This window comes from Nansenia antarctica (assembly GCF_963989245.1).
Source record: "Nansenia antarctica genome assembly, chromosome: 10".
NCBI classification, from domain to species: Eukaryota; Metazoa; Chordata; class Actinopteri; order Argentiniformes; family Microstomatidae; genus Nansenia; species Nansenia antarctica.
Window position 1 is genome coordinate 11,505,468 of NC_137680.1, and position 23,289 is coordinate 11,528,756.

At 43.9% G+C, this 23,289-nt stretch overlaps 1 protein-coding gene across 1 annotated transcript in view; it reads right to left on the minus strand.

The window, feature by feature from the left end:
• Window positions 1-1,673: 1,673 nt before the first annotated feature.
• Window positions 1,674-23,289, minus strand: part of atp2c1 (ATPase secretory pathway Ca2+ transporting 1) — a gene marked incomplete at its 5' end in the record, with an annotated part of 38,456 nt that continues 16,840 nt past the window's right edge. The window contains 25 exons of the mRNA XM_080540010.1: window positions 1,674-1,819; window positions 2,488-2,629; window positions 3,091-3,186; window positions 4,653-4,800; window positions 4,978-5,094; window positions 5,476-5,544; window positions 6,019-6,185; window positions 6,407-6,457; window positions 7,293-7,390; window positions 7,584-7,754; window positions 8,015-8,171; window positions 9,453-9,557; window positions 10,175-10,264; window positions 10,468-10,563; window positions 11,904-12,001; window positions 12,393-12,517; window positions 13,259-13,325; window positions 13,467-13,542; window positions 13,713-13,781; window positions 14,100-14,255; window positions 14,862-14,970; window positions 15,367-15,428; window positions 15,834-15,869; window positions 16,583-16,672; window positions 22,605-22,721. Coding sequence (XP_080396136.1) covers window positions 1,695-1,819; window positions 2,488-2,629; window positions 3,091-3,186; window positions 4,653-4,800; window positions 4,978-5,094; window positions 5,476-5,544; window positions 6,019-6,185; window positions 6,407-6,457; window positions 7,293-7,390; window positions 7,584-7,754; window positions 8,015-8,171; window positions 9,453-9,557; window positions 10,175-10,264; window positions 10,468-10,563; window positions 11,904-12,001; window positions 12,393-12,517; window positions 13,259-13,325; window positions 13,467-13,542; window positions 13,713-13,781; window positions 14,100-14,255; window positions 14,862-14,970; window positions 15,367-15,428; window positions 15,834-15,869; window positions 16,583-16,672; window positions 22,605-22,721 — 2,637 coding nt within the window. The 3' untranslated portion in view covers window positions 1,674-1,694. The remainder of the gene's footprint in view (window positions 1,820-2,487; window positions 2,630-3,090; window positions 3,187-4,652; window positions 4,801-4,977; window positions 5,095-5,475; window positions 5,545-6,018; window positions 6,186-6,406; window positions 6,458-7,292; window positions 7,391-7,583; window positions 7,755-8,014; window positions 8,172-9,452; window positions 9,558-10,174; window positions 10,265-10,467; window positions 10,564-11,903; window positions 12,002-12,392; window positions 12,518-13,258; window positions 13,326-13,466; window positions 13,543-13,712; window positions 13,782-14,099; window positions 14,256-14,861; window positions 14,971-15,366; window positions 15,429-15,833; window positions 15,870-16,582; window positions 16,673-22,604; window positions 22,722-23,289) is intronic.

A 23,289-nucleotide genomic window follows, 5' to 3' on the forward strand; every position in this document is an offset into this window, starting at 1 on the left:
TGGGTGCCCTTTGTTTCAGACAGCAGTTCGTTCCCAACAAGAACTAGACATGTTGGTCAGACATTGGGAGTTTAAGGAAGTAGGGAGACAGTGGGTTCTTGTTCATCATTTCAGATGAGGGAACAGGCTCAATGAGAGTAAACCGTGGGCATATGTAAAAGGTGGCACAAACAGACGTCTCTCGAAATGGGATCGTACCTGTCAGTTCTAAAATGCCATAAATACTTGCTGTGCTGTGATCCACCATGTCTGTACAGATATACTGCTTTGAGGACAGAAACATGTTTGAGAACTGAATCCAAAATGAAAGAAATTACCTTTTCAAGAACTGTTCTAGTTAAGACTGCATTTAATGATAATCTCCACCAGTGGAAAAGGGAATGGATGTGACTCTACCAGGTCGCCCACTGTGCTCCCACACAACTCCTACTACGGTCTGGCCTCACAGTAATCACAATGATTACATGAAGACAGATTTTCCACAAAGTCTCTGATTGGTTGTAGAGAATAACATGAGCTGTTTCCACGATAACAATCTAACACACATCGGTTCGTAATGAGACCATGCAAATGTTTTAGGATGCCTACAAGACTTGTCTAGGATAATGTGCAAACATCCAAATGAACAACTAGCCTGGGCTGGATGGTGGATACGTACGTGATACGTGCTTCTCATGATTTGTACTATGAAACGGGGAAAAAACTGTGAACTTATTTAAATGTTTATTTGCATAACCCTATGTGATTAGAGGGTAGCAGTGGGGATGATCAAATCAGGATCAAGTCCTCTGTCTTCCTCCTTACGGTCATTACTGATAAGATAGCAAATTCAAGGCAGACTGTTTGGCAACATAGAGCCCAGACTGTCTGTGGTGACCAGGCAAGATGTGACTGTGGTGTGATTGTGCCACATGGAAACACTAGATTAGATAGGAGTGGAATCACACAGAACATAAAAACCAAATCCACTTGTGTTCAAACCAAAAAAGTTTTCCTCCCCTACCTTTTGAAGAAAAAAATATATTCAACCACAAAAATGCACAATATGTAGTGGTCAACTCCTCCCAAAAGTCTATACCAAATACTAAACAAAAACATGACAAATAAAAGGATTGCACACATTATCAAGCCAAGTTGCACACTTTTCCTTGGTAGGGAAGATTTGCTAGAGTCAAAGACAGCTGGAATGCATGAAGGTCATCATATCCCTAGATCCACAAAGCTATGGTCAGCCACCACCGCAGGTACACAAAAGAACTAGAAGAAAACTCTTTACCCATGAATCCCTAGACTGAACAGTTGCTCTATTCCGGGTTTGTTACTGTAGTACTTAGACATCAGTAGCCAATCTACAAGCAATTACAGTTCCCTCTGAGAGCAAACAGTGTGTCATAAATAAAGCTCCTCGAGGTCTTGGTGATGGGACAGTCTCAAAGCAGCACGCCAAAAGCTTCTCATGGGTGAGGGGTTGGGGGACAGGGCAGGTGGGGGCACCATCATCCAGTGATCCCATGAGAGAACAGCGACCAGCAGCTGCCACAGTTTCTTCTCCAGTCCGTCTTCAGACCGAGCCCGCCCGCCCGCCCACCCACCCCACCCATCCATCTCTGTCCCTCTCGACAACCACAAGTCCCTGCTCAGCCTCCCCTACCCTTATCTACTCCCATCGTCTATCACACATAACGCAATGTGCGTCATACTTCATGGAAGGAGTCGTGGGGCTCTGCAGTCCTCTCCGCCCCCCTCCACCTCTCAACCTTCTTTATGGCCTCAGAGACCACACACACAGAGGACGTGAGACCCACCAGGAAGAGCAGATCTGCAGGGCGGAGGTCACACTGTTAGGCCTCAATCACATCATGTTTTTGTATTACTAATAATACATATTAAAGAGCAATCTGGGATACAAACAAAAACAAAGGGGTCTACCCTACAATTGTTTTAGTTAAGAGCTGAAGGATGGGGCTGGAGAAATGTAACCACTCTCAAATTCAAAGAGAGAGCTTTGGATGTAAGGACTAACCACCCATGAGATAGTAAAAGATAGTTGTAACGAGTTTTAAAGCTATACAGTGTTTGTTTACCAACAATAGAGTAAAACAAGCGTATATTTTGGGTTCTGATGGGGGAACACAGTTGAACTAAACTCATGTGGCTATGTGTCATTAAATTAAAAGTACAAAAATGTATACCAATCCCAGATTGATAGATGTCCCCTTTAGTGATGTTGATTTTTCAATTCAATTAAAAGTTGATTTGTCATTACATAGGAAACAGGGTATTCAATGCTTGATTCAAGAACTCTAACAATATGACAAATCAGTCAACAAAAACCAACAATGTAAATGCAATAAAAAAAAAAACAACAACGTATGGTGCCAATTGTATAGCAGCATAGGAGTTATAGAAGTTATAGAAGTTGCGATAAAATGTGACGTGGTTGAGCGTGACAGGGTGACAGGGTGACAGGGTGGTGGTGTTTCTTACCCAGCACACTGAGACTCTCTGTCTGGAAGACCCTCTGCAGCGGGGGGAAGTAGATGACCAGCAGCTGGCCCATGATGGAGCCCAGCACGGCGTAGCAGAACATGGGGTTACTGAACAGGCCCATCTCATGCACCATCCGAGTCTGACAAAGAGAGTACCACATAAGGTTATGGTTGTGTGTGTGTGTCTGTGTGTAATTAGCTCATTCATTCCCTCTCCTCTCCCCTGGCCATTGCTGCAAATGAGAATATTGCATATATGCATATTATGCTCTCAGTCAATTTGCCTAATAAGACAAAGGGTAAGATAACTCTGACTAGACCTGTAAAACCTCTCCAGCTATAGGCACTGTTAACTCGCGATCGGCATAAACCATTCTAGGTGTGTGGTTAGAAATGTTGAACAATTTGTTCTAGGGCATAGTGAAAAGTGTATCAGAGGTGAGGAGCCTCATGACTGACATTCATACAGAGGAGTGATTGGCCCCAATATAAAAAGCCATTGCATGCTCTACTCAAGCCATCTTGTGCACTGTGAGACCTGTGTTGTCTTAGACGCATACAGAAGTTCATCCACTCTTGTGCAGGTGCAGACGGTACCCACCTGTGAGCGTGAACTAAGAGCGTTGAACATATCAAAGAACACAAAGCAGGTGAAGGTCATGGTGGTATCTCTGGGAGTGATCAAGTTGTCCCGAAGCTAAGAGGAAGGAACACAAAACAAGAACAAGTTTTGAACAAGAAATTCCAAAATCAAACTGCATAGTTATTCTTATCTTTTAACACGCCCTCCATGATGTGCTCAAAAATATTGAGCTTGCGCTGTACACGAAGTGTGTCAAGCAACAATGAGGAAACAGAGGAAAACTGGCCCTCCTGACGACCTAGGATCTTATCACTCTCTCCCCGACAGTTCTCCTTCTCTGTGACACCTGCCAAAGCTTAATTCTACTATTCTGAAATTCAATCGACTGCCTCTGACCCAAGGAAATGGTTTGCCACATTCTCCTCACTCCTCAACCCTCCTCCCCCTCTGCAGATGTCACCAACGTTGTAAAGAAGGCTGATGACATTTGCAGCTCTTTCACACAGCCTTGTGCTAACACTACTACTACTATTAGTAGATTTGGCTGTAGTTAAGAATCACTTTCCCCGTGTTCTAAAACTTCCAATCCGGTAACCACCTGCCCTCTCGTTCCCATCCCCTCACCCATTCACCTATCCATCTTGAACAACATCCTTCATTTCCTTACCACCCTCATGAATTCCTCCCTGACCACTGGCTCTGCCTTAAAGACAGCCAGAGTCAAACCTCTTCTCAAGAAGCCATCACTTGACCCAGTTTTGTTGTCCAAAACTACAGAAAAACTCTTGAACGTGCTGTTTGTGACCAACTCTCGCATTATCTCTTACAGAACAATCTCGTTGACCGACATCAATCCGGCTTCAAGGCTGATCACTCTACTGCTCTCCTTGCTGTCACAGAGGCTCTCCACACTGTCAGAGCATCAGCCCTTTCCTCCGTTCTCATTCTTCTGCACTTGTCTGCCGTGTTTGACACAGTAAACAACCAGATACATCTCTCCACCCTCTCAGAGCTGAGCGTCTCAGGCTCTGCGCTCTCCTGGTTAGTATCCTACTTGGCAACTCCCTCTTACCAGGTAATGTGGAGAGGGTTGTTGTCGACATCACGCACCCTCAACACTGGTGTCCCCCCAGGGCTCTGTCCAAAGACCCTTATTGTTCTCTCTGTAGTGTATACCAAATCAATTGGCTCTGTAATGTTATCTCACGGGTTCTCTTGCCACTGCTATGCTAATGCTATGCTAATGAATTGATTGAATGAGAGCAGGGGCAGTCTACTGTTGGATCACAAGAAAAGGCATGATAGTATTCCTTTTAAGTCATTAGTAATATTCATTAATGCTTTGGTTCATGAGCAAATCCATACTACTGTATACTACTTCAGTTCAATTTGTTTTCAAGTAGCTTCATTTGCTTGCTATCACGGACCCAGAGAGGTTGATAGAAGTATGATTTGATAGATAGAACTATGGTAAATTAAATAGTACATTATGTTGTTTTGTCCAAGGATTTAGAACGACATGCATACATAGATTATACTGCAAGTGGATTGTAAAATAAAGCACCCGTAGCTCTCAATACCTCTCTCCAGAAGACAAACAGCGTGCCGCACACAATGATGAGAGCCGACAGGAGCACCTTGACCAGCAGGCTGCGGGTGATGATGCTGTCTCGCACGTTCCGTGGAGGTTTCTTGATCACGTCGCTGTCCACCGGCTCCACTCCCAAACTGTGGAACCAGACAACCATTCAACAGCTCCAGTGACATGAAAAAGTATTCACCACACCCCCCAGCAACTTCAAACACGAATATAATAATGACTATAAGAATAATGACAGAAAACCTGTCATGAGCATTTCCATACCAAAACACTACAGTAACCACAATGCACTGTGGGCCTAATACCTTTGAGCTGGAGGACCGTCCATGATGATGTTGATCCACAGGATCTGCATGGCGTTCAGAGGGTTGGGGAAGTTCATCAGTGTTGCCAGGGAGATTAGCGTGAGCGCTGCAATGCTCCTAGGAAACATAAACAGTGGGAGGAGTTGACTCTTTATTTATTCTAGCGATAGCAATTAATTACACACTGTTGTCAGACAGCAAAAAAAATATCTGAAAAAAATCACTGCATCCGAGGGACTACCTGGATAAATGAATGACTACGGCCATATTCAAATTAGTATTTGAACATACAACAAAAACGCCCATCTGTAACTAAACTGAGTCCTTTGCTTTGCTCCCTCTGTGGGCATCAAAGTCCTTGTATGCAGTGTAACTATAGTTATGCTGTAGGACAACTGTATAGTTGTGTCACTGATTTTTCAGCTATAAATGGAAATTGATGAGGTGTAGCAAAACCTTGCAGAAGAAGTTGGTACAGAACAGTAGTGCTTCACTTACGTGCTCAGCTGAAAGCGGACAAAGTTTTTAATGTTGTTGTAAATGCCTTTTCCTTCCTCGATTGCAGACCTAGTAAGGAACCAAAGTATGGAAATAGAAGTTAATGTTACATGACTACTAGTTTACATGACTGAACATTGTAACAAACATTTGTCATTAAGAAACAGTTAATCAATGAACACATATTTTATTATTTTACATTAGAATCATCTCATGCTAACTAAGAAAAGTATGTCTATGATTTATTTAAAGTAATCTTGAGATGATTTGACATTAAATGTAGACAATGCTAATTGGGGGAAACACATTTGTTTACAAAATGCTAGCAGGTAGTGGTCGGTGCCAGTCATTGCTGTGTCTTCATTAAAACGTACATTCCAATAACATAATGATATTGTATCAAACAAAAATGCAACTGATATTGACAGAGACTTTAATTTCCGGAGCTCATTGTATTGATATGGATAGAGGCCATGCCGACCCTGCCCCTACTGCCTCTGACAGCCTCATCCATTCACACAACTCTTTGGAGTGTTTACACACATGATGGTCTGAAAGTCGTCGTCCACCAGGATCATGTCTGCTGCCTCCTTGCAGACATCAGTTCCCGTCTGGCCCATGGCCACACCGATGTCGGCTGCCTTCAGTGCCACTGCGTCGTTCACGCCGTCCCCGGTCATGGCCACCACCGCACCGATGTTCTGAAGGGACTAGGGAGAGAGAAGGTGAACTGAAAGAACCCCTCAGTACCTCTAAAGACCATAAAGACATAGATATATAAGCAAGATGGCTGACATTCCACCTAGCCAAACAGAGGGCAAGGTGGAGCGAATACCATGTAGCTCTCAGTTCTATACAAGTGTCTAGTTACATGCATACACGCACGCACACACGTACACCTCATGCCAGCTGGACAACATTCGTCTCTCACCTTGACTATTTTCAGCTTGTTTCTGGGGCTGGCCCGGTAAAACACAGCTACCTGTGGGGGTGACAAAGCACATGAGGCTTGTTATTTCTTCTCCAGCCAACAAGCAACATTTTCACAGCAGGTCATCTTCACTGCGCTGCATTGTTCCTGCCATGACACCTCCCTGAGCACTTGCACAACTTCCAACTGAGGTTCTTAACGCCTAGCTTCGGGTTGGGTAATACTACTAAAATTAGAGTACCAGTCCAAGAAATTGTTTGGTCGAGTCAAAATCGTCTGTTCAAATCCATAATCGACTAATTGTTGCAAATGTATGACGGGCTATTCATTATTTAATTAGACTTTTTGGCCATCCGAAAATGCACTGGTTTCATTATAGTCTTCTTTACCGGCATAGTGGTAGCAGCTGTGTGGAACAAGACAGTCTGCATGTGTTTGTTTGGGTTTTATATGCTGGGAACGCTGCCATTCTACCAAAGCTGACGTGCAGGCGACGTATGTAGGTGTCTTTTTGCCTTGCAAACTAAATTTAGCCGACCAAGGGTCTAATGACCAACCAATCGACCAGCGACTATTCGGGAGCAGTATATGTGATAATATTGTTCATTGCTGAAGACATGCCAACGTGCATGTAGTATGGTGAAATAAAAAAAGATGGTTTCACCGCTAAATGTGCTTTGCATTTAAAAAACAGCGGGACACAGCACTTGTAGCTATGCACATACCTAGATTTTAAAGCACTATACAATAGCACTATATGCTACAGTACGAATATAACAATATTCTATAATATAACAAATGGACCACACCCTACTCCAGCTCACTGCTCTTATCTAAATCCTTACAAGTCAGTAGAAAGACAGAGATGGTGTGTGCGGGCTCATACCCTGGACACTGTCTGAGACAGCTGGTGAAGGTCCATCTGGTCAACCTCCTCTCCAGACAGAGCCTGGGAACCTTTGGTGTACAGACCCAGACGACTGGCTGAGGATAGACCCCCCCCCACCGCCACACACACACACACACACACACACACACACATTGCATTTCATCCTTAATTTTGTTTGAACATTTCTGTGCAATAAATAAATAAATTAATAAATAAATAAATAGGACGGGGGGAGAAAGACACACAGGAGAGACACAGATGGGGGAGAGAGAGTGTGACAGTCCTCACCGATAGACACTGCAGTCTCCTGGGAGTCTCCTGTGATCATCTTAATGGCCACACCCGAGCTCATGAGCATGGCCACCGCCTCTTTGACCCCTGTCCTGGGCGGGTCAATGATGCCCATCAGGCCCTGGAACACCAGGCTGCCCATCTCCGAGCCTGACGCAAACGCCAGAACTGCACCACAACAGGGACAATCATCTTTATTTTATTCAACCTACCGTAGCACATGAAGTATATTTGAAGCAATAGGAAGTTAAAGGGAGAGTTCATCTTGTTCACGTTCGGCCAACGCATCAAATTTGGCTAGAGTTTTACAATACATGGACCGGGAGAATCTGCTATCTGTGAGGCTTTCATTATGGATTATGAAAATATTTTTTTTGTGAAAATACTGACACGTCTAAAGGAGCGACCTCCACAACGATCCCCATTACCTCGGAGGCCTGCGGTGCCCATGTAGCTCTTCTGCTGCTGGTAGAGTTCCCTCTGCTGGCTGCTGAGAGGCAGTGTGGCACCTCTGCTGTTGTAAGAGCTGCAGAAGCGGATAACCTGCTCGTAGGCCCCCTTCATGTAATACACGCCAGGCTTGTCCTGAGGTCAACACGCAACACAGGGAACCACATGGAGAGAAACCACAGGTCAGGTGTAATGTAGGGTCCTTGTACAGTAGCCTGTGGACCTCTAATGTGCTAGGGTGTCATTGAGGACATGAAGAGAGAGGTGAATGAGGAGGACTACGGAGGTGAATGAGGAGGGATGAGGAGGGATGAGGAGGAATGAGGAGAAATGGGGAGGTGAATGAGGAGGGATGAGGAGGTGAATGTGAAGGGATGAGGAGGTGAATGTGAAGGGATGAGGAGGTGAATGTGAAGGGATGAGGGATGAGGAGGTGAATGAGGAGGGATGAGGAGGGATGAGGAGGTGAATGAGGAGGGATGAGGATGTGAATGAGGAGGGATGAGGAGGTGAATGTGAAGGGATGAGGAGGAATGAGGAGGGATGAGGAGGTGAATGTGAAGGGATGAGGAGGAATGAGGAGGGATGAGGAGGAATGAGGAGGTGAATGAGGAGGGATGAGGAGGAATGAGGAGGAATGAGGAGGTGAATGAGGAGGTGAATGAGGAGGGATGAGGAGGAATGAGGAGGGATGAGGAGGAATGAGGAGGTGAATGTGGAGAGATGAGGAGGTGAATGAGGAGGGATGAGGAGGAATGAGGAGGTGGATGAGGATGGATGAGGAGGAATGAGGAGGTGAATGAGGAGGTGAATGAGGAGGGATGAGGAGGTGAATGAGGAGGGATGAGGAGGTGAATGTGAAGGGATGAGGAGGTGAATGTGAAGGGATGAGGAGGGATGAGGAGGTGAATGAGGAGGGATGAGGAGGTGAATGTGAAGGGATGAGGAGGGATGAGGAGGTGAATGAGGAGGGATGAGGAGGTGAATGTGAAGGGATGAGGAGGGATGAGGAGGTGAATGAGGAGGGATGAGGAGGTGGATGTGAAGGGATGAGGAGGGATGAGGAGGTGAATGTGAAGGGATGAGGAGGTGAATGTGGAGGGATGAGGAGGTGAATGAGGAGGGATGAGGAGGTGAATGTGGAGAGATGAGGAGGTGAATGTGGAGAGATGAGGAGGTGAATGTGGAGAGATGAGGAGGTGAATGAGGAAGGATGAGGAGGTGAATGAGGAGGGATGAGGAGGTGAATGAGGAAGGCTGAGGAGGTGAATGAGGAGGGATGAGGAGGTGAATGTGGAGAGATGAGGAGGTGAATGTGGAGAGATGAGGAGGTGAATGTGGAGAGATGAGGAGGTGAATGTGGAGAGATGAGGAGGTGAATGAGGAGGGATGAGGAGGTGAATGCGGTGGACTGACCTGCTGAGTGCGGTGGACCGCACGGACGGCCATCCACTTCTGCTCTGAGCTGAAAGGGCGCTCCTCCTGTCGCACATACTCCTGCTGCAGGCCCTCCATACCCATCTACACACACACAGACACACACATACACACACACACACACACACACACACACACACACACACAGTGAAACGATGCTCAGTAGAGACATAACATCTAATTATTGATCCACAGACAAGTCAGGGATGCCAAGAACTCACACACAGACAATATTTTGGGAGTCAAACAATAACGTACAGCAATGAACACATACACACAGAGAAGTCCACATGCCCAAGCAAACACAAGCACATCAGGGGTGTGATCCGTCTGGGGAACATCTGTGGTTTACTCACTACACGTGAATGTGTCTGTGAGTGTGTGTGTTTCTCTCCCTTCCTAGGGACTCGTTTGTTTTCTTGTCACTTTCTCATGGCCCGATTGACCACCCAGGGGAGAACAGGGTTGCTGCGAGTGTATTTTTTTATTTTTTTTTTGTGATCGACCAAATGTTTTATTTTGTGATCGACCAAGATCCTTATCGATCAATTATCGATCGTCGATGCCCACCCCTAATCCTCGCTGTTAACCCCACAACCCCACAGCGACCTTAACGCTTACCCAGAAACAATGTTTCTCTCTGCGGCACATGTACGTACAGACGCAGGCATTGCATTGTGTGTGTGTGTGTTTGTGTTTACCTTCATGGCCAGGGCAATGAGAGCTCCCTCAGTGGGGCGTCCCATTAGCGTGTTGTTCCTGATGACAGCATCATTGCATATGCAACCAACCTATCAGAACGCAGACAGACAGACAGGATATGACATCAGACAGAGCTGAAACCAGAACAGAATCAACCTCATATCGTCACAGGATACATTCCAATAGTGCAAAATAGGCTTCCTGTCTACCATCTTTAAGCGTTGAGGAGAGAAAGACATTTTAGGACCACTGGGATATTTCCGCGGAAAAACCTAATTTCCGGTCCTCTCACCTCCACGATCTTGCTGACGGAGGTGTTAGAGAAGCCGTGGACCACCTCCCCGTCCAGGAAGACCTCACCCGCTCCGTTATAACCCACACCCGTCACCTGGAGAACCACAGAATGGAGGACAATGATTATAGGTGGAAGCATGTCGTTTAACGCTCTGTGGCCACACACATTTAAATGGGTGCTGTTTCTAATTGTAATATTTGCCGGTGAGGCCGGTGCTTGACCTCAACACTAGATTTCATAATGTTATATTATCATGCAATCCCATTCCATTTTAAACCACACCACAAATAGACACTCACTGGACAACAGGAAATCATCTTACTTGACTTCTTTTCTGATTCATTCATCTTGCATTTCTATACCGTTATTATTTATTTTTTTCCTTTATGATGCAGCCTTGCCCGGGTGACACCTCCATGACAAAATCAGTAACTGTTTATTTTAAATACTTGCATCTGAGAGTACAGATGGGAATAGAGTAGTTAAAAAAGTGCAAAAACCCCACCCCCCCAGCATGTGGGGGCAAGCTTAACTAAGCCCACTGAAGAAAGACAGATTTGATACTACTTTTACCCAGGTCTGGACATCTCCTATAGCCCACATAGCACCTGAGGAAATCCTATCACGCTTATTATCAGAGTAATTAAGTAAGTAAAAAAAGCTTTCGGGAGGAGTGAGGTTACCGTTTCTGAACGAGCTAGTGCCTGGTTTGTTTACATGGTTTGTTTACATGGTTTGTTTACATGGTTTGTTTACATGGTTTGTTTACATGGTTTGTGTACATCCATGTCCATTGCGCATCTCTGTGGCTGGCTGGGAGGCTCAAAGCACTACGGACTAGGGATGTAACGATACACTCAATTCACGATTGGATACAATTCACGATACAATTTTCTAACAAAATGAGATTGCAGACAAATTATGACTGAAAAATATTATTTTATCTATTTCTCAGACGAAAACTACAACATACTGTATTTTCTTAAAGAATGCCTATGAATGCATATTTCCTTTTCTTTATAAAAATGGAAGCGAAGTCAAAAGTAGATTACGGTACAGCTTATGCTGTCCCTTTTAACCCTATTATAAATTATTTATCAAATATTCCACCTGGATTTATTTTGTTTTTATGGCTATAAAGGTGTCAGACAATGCCCTAGGAGTCAGCCATTTTTGGAGAAAAAAAATATTTAGGCGAAAATGAAAACAAATACTTTTACTTCAGTGTGTTCAAACTTGTATTTCTCAATGCCAGTACCACTTAGTCATTCTTACTGTTGGGGAACAAACTTCAGTGTTACCTTCAAAAGGAGACCAATCCTATGTATTTACTCCAAATGGTTCAAGAACAGCTTTCAATTGACTTTGGGTATACCTTGGATAGGCGTTTTGTGAAAAGAAAAAAGTGAAGAAGAGGCCTGAGTCGTCCATACCTCAGCATGGAGGCCGTCTGCCGTGAACAGGTGGGTGACAGTCATCTCGTTCTTGGTCAGAGTCCCTGTTTTGTCTGAGCAGATGACATTGCAGCAGCCTTGAGGATAGAATAGAGGGGTAATGAGACACACAGACACAAACACAGACAACGTCCCTAGCTAGGTCTTCATGACGTCAACCTGAAACAGGACCCTCACCTGTTTTAAGCAGCCATCACTGATTCTGCATGCAGGGGCACCAACACCATTTAAACAATGGTGCACTAACCAAACAGCACTAGATTTCTATGACCTCTGTTGTGCTCAATTAATGAATTCTCTGAGCATTATATTTTCAAAATCTCCAACAAAAATGTCAACAAAAACAAACTAGGCAGTAACAGTCCTAATTACATTGGTTATGAAGAGGGATAACACACGTTCTGTTAACGCAGAGCTGAGCAGCACAGCATTGAACCATACTGAATGGAACATCCACCAGACTCTTACCCAGTGTTTCAACGATGGGCAGCTTCTTGATGATGGCTCGTTTCTTCACCATCCTCATGACGCCCAGAGCCAGGGTGACCGTCACCACGATGGGCAGGCCCTCTGGGATGGCTGCCACTGCCAAGCTGGAGGGGGTAGGTAGGATGACGTAGGGTGGGGGTGAGAGAGAAAGGAACACCAACTCCATTATTATCAAAATACGTAAAAGAGACGAAAATGAGTGAAAAAGAGCAATAAAATCTCTCTGGACATGTCATGCAACACTGACTTGCAAACCAAACTAATCATGAAATATGTGGACTCAGTCCGGCATGGAGTTTTCTTCAAAGCACTATCTGGGATTTGTTTTGCCGTTTCTATTGTCATGTCAATCCACATCCATCCATTGATTCTTGAAGACTGACATATACATTCCTATGTATGTCCTAGGTATGGTTAGATTTGACTATCATTTCAATATCATAGACTCTAAGATTTTGAATCCAGAGCTGTGAATTTGAATTTGAGATAACATTTCCCCAACCCCATCTCTCCGTTTTACTACAATACAAATTAAGGATTATGTACCTTTAATTAATTAACAATAATCCACTTAGACAAATCCCTCTTTCCTTGAATGTAACCATCAGTTACATTCTATTTGCATGGCACTCAACAGAGCCTAGAGGACATCCAGGAGAGGAACTGGACCCAAGAAGGAGCCCATCCCTACTCTTCTGTCTCAGCCAGACAGAACCATCCTCCTCTAGCTAGCAGTGCAATATGTTGAATCAAATTGTTGATGTGTGGAATACTTATTTCCCCCACTATAGGTATCGATATGAGTACATCATTTACCCATCCATAATGTACACATTTCGACTTACCTGACACCGATGGTGAACATGTCTAGTATGCGTTTCCCCTGGAGCCAGCCAACCAGCATGATCACCCCTGAAACCCATGGCAACACACCTTAGCTGCATTGATGTGCTTAGAGCAGAAGTCAAGCCAAAATAGTAGTCTATTCAAAATAACCATTGAAGAAGCTAAAAGTTACGAAGAAAATTCAATAGCCTAAGAGTTAAAAACTACCGATGATTCCAAAGGAGTAGAGTGAGAGCTGTTTGCCAAGTAGGTCCATGCTTTTTTGCAACGGTGTTTTTGGGGCCTATTGAGGAAAAACAAAACAACAAAAATACAATAAAACATTAAAAAGTTTAACAAAATATGTTTTATTATAAAATAAGACGAAATAACTGTGAGAAAAATGTTAACAAATATGAGTAAATAGATAATCCTTTGTCAGTTCTATTCTACCAAACGTATAAATACAAATACCTCTTCTGCTTGCATCATCTTAAACACCTCGCCAAATTCAGAACTTTCTCCTGTTCCTATGACAATGCCCTGTGAGACACAAAATAACATCATCATATAAATGATAAACATATTGGTGGTTGCTATCTGACTGTACTATTCACACAGCTAGCTGGTATTTACAAGGAAATCATATTGTATCAAATACTTTCTATTTATTATTTGTGGTGCTTAGTTCAATGAATCTTTAAATAAGTGAAGTGACCTATAATTTAACAATAGCATTAGATAAAAAAACAAAAACAAATATGCTCTCTCTCCTTTGCTTTTCCCTTTTGAGGGAGGATGCATTGACATGATTTGAGATTATTGTAATCCAGTCTTCTTTTAGAGAGAACTTTTCTTTACCTTGGCCTTGCCACACCGCACCAGGGTGCCCATAAAGGCCACATTGCTGCGTGAGCTGATGTCACCATTGTTGGCGGCTGACTGATGTGACGTTGACTTTGAGCAGGGCGTGGTCTCTCCCGTCAGACTGGACTCGTCCACTGATAGGTCAGTGGCCTGGGGCACAGAAGAAGTGGTTTGGGGGTGAGGTCAAGGGTCACTGTGGCAGGTCAGTTTAAGTAAAGACTTGCGCTGTGAGCTGGTGCTATTTTTAAAGGAGAATTAGCGACACTCTAGTGTATGAGCAATGAGGCTGTATTCAATATGAAAATACTAGTGTGTAATTGTGTGTTTACTCAATGACCAAATGCAAGGTTTCATTACTTTTTTTGCGTGGCCTGGCAGACAGTTGGCTATTTGGTAAAAGATGACAAAGTCATCAGGAAACAGGAATCATGTCGTCAACCCACCACATGTTAGCGGCAGCCTGTATAAGCTGCAGTTTGTCGGGACAAAAGCTGTTGCTAGCCAGTCTCCCGCCACCACCGCTTGATCCGTTAAAGTAGTCAGCGGATGACAAAACCAAGCCTTTTTCTGTTTCATCTGTCCAACATTGACATTTGAATGTTGATATCGTGTTGTGATATTTTATGTGTGTTTGCACAGACACATTTACTTACTGTTAATGAAGTCCCTAGGGGAGGCACAACTTACATTTTTAAAGATAAATACATTCACTAAATGATGACTTGGAGTTTTGTGTGTGTGTGTGTAACAGTATACCTCAAAGAGGCGTAGGTCAGCTGGCACTCTCTCCCCAAGAGACAGGCAGACTGTGTCTCCAGGGACCAGCTCTCGAGCCAACAAGTGCTCCAATTGTCCTTCCCTCACACTAGAGACAGAGGGAGAGAATAAATACATATTTACAGCTGACTTGAAACACTTCCACATTATCCAAGGGTAACAGCTTGGATTAGGAGTCGTGTGTGGGAGGGGGGTCTGTGGGTTGTATTTGAAATGCAAATCTAGGCCTATGGATCATGTTTGAAGTGGAAATCTCTCTCTCTCTCTCTCTCTCTCTCTCTCAACTGGAATCAATCAGACAATGTGTGATCACACTCCCACTGATCTATATATATATATATATATATATATATATATATATATATATATATATATATATATGTATATATATGAGAGAGAGAGAGAGAGAGAGAGAGAGAGAGAGAGAGAGAGAGAGAGAGAGAGAGAGAGAGAGAGAGAACTATGTGAGAGAGGCTGTTCTCACCAGTGGCATTCTGGAGGCACAAGTTTCCCAAGCTCCTCAAGGGACTTCTCAGAGCGGTATTCCTTCAAGAGAGACAGTTACCATAGTTACCAACACACTGAACTAACATACACACTCATGAACCCACAGTTACTAACACACTCCCCTAAAATACACACTCATGAAACCACAGTTACTAACACACTAAAATGCACACTAATGTACATTAACAGACCAACAAAAAGTTGTATATTACTATTGCATACTACCCTGTGATGTATACAGAATTTCAAACAAAACACGCACACGCAAGCATGCATAACACATAGATTGTGATGGAACCCTAGTACAGTGTCTTCATGTCTCAAGCCTTCAGAAACAGTGGAATGCCTTGCCCATGCTTTTCCACTGTTCACTCTCTATGCAAATTGAATACGTCAGTCAGCGTGACTCACGGTCAAAAATATAGAAAAAAATACAGAACTCACCTGGACAAAGGCAACTGTAACAACAATTATAATGGCCTGTTTAGGGAAAAGGGGTACAAATATTGAGGGGGGGGGGGCAGTGAGAGAGAGAGAGAGAGAGAGAGGAAGGGAGAGAGAGAGAGAGAGAGAGAGAGAGAGAGAGAGAGAGAGAGAGAGAGAGAGAATGGCTTAGTTGACCTATTGACATGGAGGCATTGCTTCAACAGTCAGGAGTTTATCTCATGATGCTAATCAAGTGCATCAGAATTAGAGTCCAGCAAATACATAGTAGCACCAATATTATCAAACAACATTGGCCTTCTACAGAAATATATACAGTGCCCTCCACAATTATTGGCACCCCTGGTAAAAAGAGTAAAAAGGGTTATAACCTTAGCTTAATGTCACACTGAAAGAAATGAGAAACATCCAATCTTTAATTGAAGTGATAAATTGAATTATTCTGAGAATTTTTTATTTTTTTATTATAATCAATAATTATTTCTAACAAATCCATATGTGCCACAATTATTAGGCTTCCCTGACTTTCATTGGTGTCTCTCTCGCCTCATGTTGACAGAATCCAAAGGCAAATGCAAAGCTTTTGAATGGTGAAACCAATATGTACACACATAGTGTTTTCCACAGGAGTTTGTGATAGGTAGGTGGACCTCGGACCCTCTAAAGTCTACAGGGGAGGATGGGGGGGGGCTTTGTCCCATTACTACAGTATGCAGGGCACTGTATGTTCATGGGCTGGCCTTACTTACCACTGTAATGCTGATGGCGTCATCAAACTGATGCATTAGCACACTTATGACGGCGGAGGCCAGTAGTAACATGATGAGAGGGTCTTTAAACTGGGGGGAGAGAAAGAGAGAGATCATCATCGTTATCATCATCGTCAACATTGGGCTGGGACAATGCAAAAAACAACAGCAATGTCACAACATCTGACAGGTCAATGTGAAAAAGCCTCACTCACACGGATCTTATCGACATAGTGACACTTGCAATAACATGAAAATCCTCAACTACAGTAGGTACACAGTGATCTCGCAAATTACGTGCAAAATCTAAAATCACTACTGTGACATCTCTGCATGTGAACCTGGCAAGCAGACAAAGAGAGAGTAACAGCTGGAGTGACACTCTCTGGCAGAGTAACTGTGTGTGTGACTCTTGCTCAGCAAGAGCTGACAGTCCTAGGTTACCATGTCGGCACTAACCACTCATTAGCCAATCAACAGTGCTGTGATAACATCACTTCCTTTGACAGGGTAATTGCGAGGGGATGTGAGAGGACAAATGCACCAGGTGTAAAAGCAATTTCCAGGCTTCGATAACATGGATATTTAATTGGAGCGACATTTGAGTACTAGGTCTGTGGCTTCCGGTGGGCTAGTTTCCTGTACCATGTTGGTAGGAGTGGATGGTCCATTACAGCCCACCAGGGCTAACTGTTTGTCTTATGAGCGATGGATATACAGTATGATGGCGACATTGACCAGAGAATGAATGAATGGACTTTATTGTCATTGCTACAGTACAGGTACCAAACAACGAAATTTAGGAGGGGTGGCTCCCCTGGTGTTAGGAAAGGGAAAAAAAAAACACTTTAAAAAAAAATCACAAGAAGGGAAGGAGCTGGTTTACATAAATAAAGGCTATGTACACTATCCACTGTACTATACTGTACAGATAGACGACTAGGGTTGTCATATTGCACAATAGTATTATTTCACATTTATTTAAAGTGTCACAGTTTGCAGGCTTGAAATGTACATGTTTGTGCCTCAGCACTACACCTGATTTTTTCAGTCCAGCAGCTGCCATCAATCCGTCCAGACTGTCCAGGGCCCAGAACTTAGGTCTTTGCTGTGTTCAGGGCCTGGACGGCCCTGTGGTAGAAGCTGTTCTTCAGTCTGTTTGTCCTTGCGGCCATGGTCCTGAACCGCCTTTTCGAGGGCAGCCTGGTAAAGTGTTCGTACCCAGGGTGGGTCGGGTCCCTGGAGATCTTGGAGGCCTTCCTGAGACAGCGTGTGTTGTACAGCTCTTCCAGAGAGGGGAGGGGGGCGCCGGTGATCTTCTGTGCTGTTCTCACGACTCTCTGTAGCGCATGGGGCATGGGGCATGGGGGTCCAGGGATCAGGTGGATGGCTGGGAACCAGAGACCAGCTTCATGATGGAGTCAATGTCCACTGGGGAGAAGGCAGCGAGGGAACAGGGAGGTGGGTTGGAGGAACAGTTGTATCAGCCGGAGGGGTAGGTGAAGAATGAGTGGGGGTGGTGCTTGAGCTGCTGGTAGATGGCATCGACCTTACTTTGAAAGAAATCGATGGAGTGGAGTGGGGGAGTTGTCAGGGGGCTGGAGGAGTCTATTAATGGTGGAGAAGATGGGATTTCCCTGACCTGTGGGTATCAGATTTGAGTAATAGGGGGATTTTGCTTGTATGAGGGCAGATCTGTAGGTTGTAATATGTTCTAAGTAGGCCTGGGTCAGACCTGTTCTCTTGCAAAGCCTCTCCAACTGGCGACCCCTGGCCTTCATGGAAGCTCAGGTGTATACCAGGGGGTTGTGTGTGAGAAGGTGACAATGTGGGTTTTGAAGGGTGCTAGGGAGGCCAAGGTGGTTGATAGGGCTTGGTTGTACAAGATCACCATCTCGGTGGGAGAATACAGCTGGGGGACAGGGATGAGGTGAAAACTAAGGACGTTAGTGAGGTCCGTAGGGCATATGTTTGTTGTGTATGTATGTTTTTAGTATTCCTGTATGTTATGGTGCACTGAGCTGAGCTGACAAGCTGAGCTCATTGGAGAGAGTGTTGTTGGTGTCCGCATGAATGTTGAAGTCCCAAAGAAAGGGGGATGAGCTGATGGAGGTGAGTAGATTAGACCAGTGGTTCTCAAACCTCTCCTCCTTAAATCAGCAGCATCAACGAAGTACAGCAACGCAGTCAGATGATGAGTGCTGCTGCCTTATATGTGTACAGTAGCTGCTTTCTTGCTTTTGGTGCTAAAAAGACCAATGAGAAAATAACTACACACGCACACACACACACACACACACACACACACACACACAAGTCTGAGCACAGCTGTATGTGATGCAGCAGGCTCGCTGGAGCATACAACTGGACTAGTGGAGTGGTGCTCCCGAGGGGAGGGAGACTGACAGAGGAGAGGGTCACATGTTCAGCACAGAAGACCTGGCAGCAACCTGAAGGCTTCCTTCTGCTTCTTCAGTGACCATGTGGGTGGGTGCTCCAACCCCGTGGTGCTCCTGTCCATACTGGACTCCTGTTGCTACACTTACCAAACTCATTCTTAGGGTTGGTTAACATGAGGTTCCTCTGGTCTCCACGAACTGGGTAAATCCCGCTTTGATTACATTTGTGTCTATGGTTGTCATGATACCAGAAATGTGAACTTCGATACCCATAGTTCAGTTTAGAATAGCAATAATCAATACCATTCAATATGTATATGTATTTTAATGGTGGTTTAATGAGATAGAGACCTGCTGCTTAATATAGAATAGTTTGCTCTGCATGCGGAAGGCAGACTACATTTAACATAAGGTATTTGAGGGTAAGGGGCACTGTCATGGAAATTGTAGCTTACAATAGGTGACCACTTTAGTGAACAGCTCAAGGAAGTCTACTCTAGACCAGACTCAATGCTGAGTGGTGCTTCATTTACGACACAGGCCTAAACATGTGCTCCAAAAAAGTTCTTTTAAAAAAAATGTAAGAAAAGAAAATCATACCATAATCATCACACAATCAACATCGACAGAAAAAGACACAAAATGTATCCGTTTATGGATTTTCTCCATTTGGCTGTTTGTGGGCCGTGACTGGACGCAGGGGTGAGTCGCTGAAGCCACACTCGTGAACGAAGCACAGGTCCGCATCCAAAGTCTGATCTAGTGTGACAACTGACGTTCTGCACACTAGATACTAGGGGTGTAAAAGTACACGTATTCGTACCGTATGGATCTTTCAGTTTGGTACGCTTATGTGCCGAAGGAAAGCAGCGTTGTTTTAACCACTAAGCAGTGCTTAAATGTGCAGAACTAGGCAAGCCCTAATGTGAACCTGGAAGCTGCAATGTGAACACAAGTACAGCACAATTCAAGTACAGTTAATTTTCTAAATGCTGCACCTTAATGGATATTTATTTTATAAAAAATAAATATATTTGAGAGAATATTTATTTTGATTTACTTAAATTGCATAAATTTATTTATTTTTTAAATTGTAAATTGTACATTTTATTAGTAGATTGCAGCTGGTTGCAACAGTATTGACAGACTTTTTTTTATTTAAGAAAGACCCATAGTGTGTTCAGTAAACCACTGGTTAATAATAGAAATAAAAAAGCATCTTTGTGTACTGTTACCCCCCTACTACATACACATAACTTTGACACTATTTAATTTGGGTAGATATAACTTGGTATATAAGCCCTGGTTCATGTATTTTAAGATATTCTAACATCTCTGAAATACGGCATCATCAATGTCAGCCTAAATTTCAAGCAGCAAATGCTCATGTCAGCCTAATTACAGCTAATTTTAATAGGTTTCCATGGCAACAGGAGACTGCATCTCTACCATGTGATGAGTAATCAGCAGGTCCTTTTTCTTTTTTTGGCACAACAGCGGGGTGTCGATGAGGGGGGGGGGGGGTGGAACAAAGAGAGAAGGGCAACAGAGACAGGGGATAGGAGACAAGGCATCTCTCTCTCTCTCTCTCTCTCTCTCTCTCTCTCTCTCTCTCTCTCTCTCAAGGAGAGAAAACAGGCTGTTTGGGTGACAGTGCTATATTTATCCGCTCATCACAAGTTGCTTCTGGCCACAGAAGACTGAAGGCAGCAGGGGCCAGATCCCTCCCCCTCTTCCTATGTGCTATCCCAGAGGACACTGGGAGCTTTTGTCCTTGTTCAAGAAACCAAGATGATGGGGTGGGGCGGGGGGCAGGTGAGCAGGTGATGATGGGGTGGGGCAGGGGGGCAGGTGGTTCTTCCTAAACCAGAGGAGGTGTATCAACAGCTGGGAAATTAGGGTTGATTCACACCTGTCATTTGGTCTGATTCAGACTGGTCCGATTCATAATATGTTACAATGTTTACACACCTGGTTTGATTCATGTTTACACTGCAATCTTGACAGCGCAAACGATCTTCAGGTCTCCTGTGGTTTTGAATACGCCCTAAACACCATGCACTTGCTAACAGTTTTGTGATTGGTCAGAATTTGCAACTTTTGTTATTCTCTATTCTCATTTTAGTTAAAACAAAACAACATAATCGTGACCAGGTTATCACAGAGTTTACCATCAATGTCTAATGTTCGCATGTATTGTTAATGAGACGGATTATACAGCTATTAGAATGAGCGTAAACTCCTCGCAAGGCGATTTATCTTAACGTGAGTGCATGGTGAAATAGCATTTTGGGTATTCTTAATGGAATCTAGGATGTGATATGATCAATTGTCACACAGGGATGAGCAAAGCATTGTCAATCATTATTAATCAAAATCCCAAAAAATCTTTTGGAGTCAGATATAACATACTGTTAAGTTGTGTAAGTTGGTCATGTGACCACTTGTATGAGTTTGTTCGATCATGTCCATGACTATTAGAAATAATCATTGGGAATAATTATTGGGAATACATTTCTTATGTTTGACCCTTCATCTGTTTTATTTTAATATTCTATAGTGTGTGTTTGACAATCAAATGTTGATTGTGTGTTGAAGTTGACAGTGCAGGGTAAAGCAGTTGAGTTGTATTCGGTTTGTGGGTAACGTGCATTCACACTGCAAACAAATCGCTCCATGGAGTGATTGCAAGCGGACCGAGGCCACCCTCTATAGGCGGATTACGTCCGGTTGATTTGCTCCGGAACAGAGTGCGATTGCTGTGTTCACATATGCCCAAACGAACCAAATTAGGGGGGAAACGCTCCCTGATTCGGACCAACAAGCTAGGTGTGAATCCACCCTCAGACTCTCAGATGGAACCATACAGGCTTATAAAACTAGACCAAAGCGCGTCAAATGTATTCCTGAAGGTGAGCTGGTTTTGCAGTCCTCAGCAATGTGCTGTGTAGGTGTAGTTCAGTCAGATTAAATCTGAAAGCCGAGTGATTCTTTCCTGCCAGACATCCCTGTCACTCACCTGGAAATACTTGTTCTAAATGACACTCCCCAAGAGGATACACTATTAAACTAGGAGGCTTTTTACCTACCACTACCCTGTGAGTTGAAGTTCTACATTGCCGTCAGCTACCTAACATTGCTATGGAAGTTGTAGTTCTTCTACCTAACATTGCTATGGAAGTTGTAATTATACAGTAATGTGACAGTTGTAGGTCTTCGACCTGAACACTAGCATGGAGGTTCTACTTCTCTGGGCTCTACCTGACCCTCACCTGGGAGATGTACCTCTTCTACCTGACCCTCACCTGGGAGATGTACCTCTTCTACCTGACCCTCACCTGAGAGATGTGCCTCTTCTACCTGACCCTCACCTGAGAGATGTACCTCTTCTACCTGACCCTCACCTGAGAGATGTACCTCTTCTACCTGACCCTCACCTGAGAGATGTACCTCTTCTACCTGACCCTCACCTGGGAGATGTACCTCTTCTACCTGACCCTCACCTGGGAGATGTACTTATACGTGACCCTCACCTGGGAGATGTACTTATACCTGACCCTCACCTGGGAGATGTACTTTTACGTGACCCTCACCTGGGAGATGTACTTATACCTGACCCTCACCTGGGAGATGTACTTTTTCCAGAGTGGCTCCTCCTCGCTGATGTCAAACTCGTTCCAGCCATGGTAGGCCCGGCGGCGGGCGACCTCATGGTGAGTCAGGCCGTATTGCAGGTCAGCCTAGAAGAGGAAACATTGTCTTGAAGAATGTATGGTAGTAACAAGGAGTCTACACAAAGAATGTATGGTAGTAACAAGGAGGAAACTTTAGTCCATGGGCAATTTGACCACCATTCCAACATTTTTTGGTATAACCAAATGTTGCAGACATTTCAGATGTTCTCTTTTTTTGTGAAACATATAAATCGCTACTGTGAAATACCTGCATATAACCAATATGTCGATTGTATTGGAATTTCCATGGAAACTACATTTTCTTTCCCACTGTCCAACTGTAGGATGAGTGGGAAAGCAAAAATAAAGTAACAATACTCTGTTTTATTATTTGGCAGCCAAATATACATTTTCATCAGTGTGCTATAAGCTTGTTTGTGAGGTTTCAAAGCAGCGAGTGACATTCCACTTTACCAGTGTATTGGATATTGTCATGTGTGTATGACGCCATCATCTTTTTTTGAAAACCAGAAATGGAATTGTAATGTAATTCAATGTGCTCTATTGCAGTCCAGTGACATCAGTCTCAGTTGATTATGTAGAGCATCTTTAAAGCCACAATCTGTAATTCGTG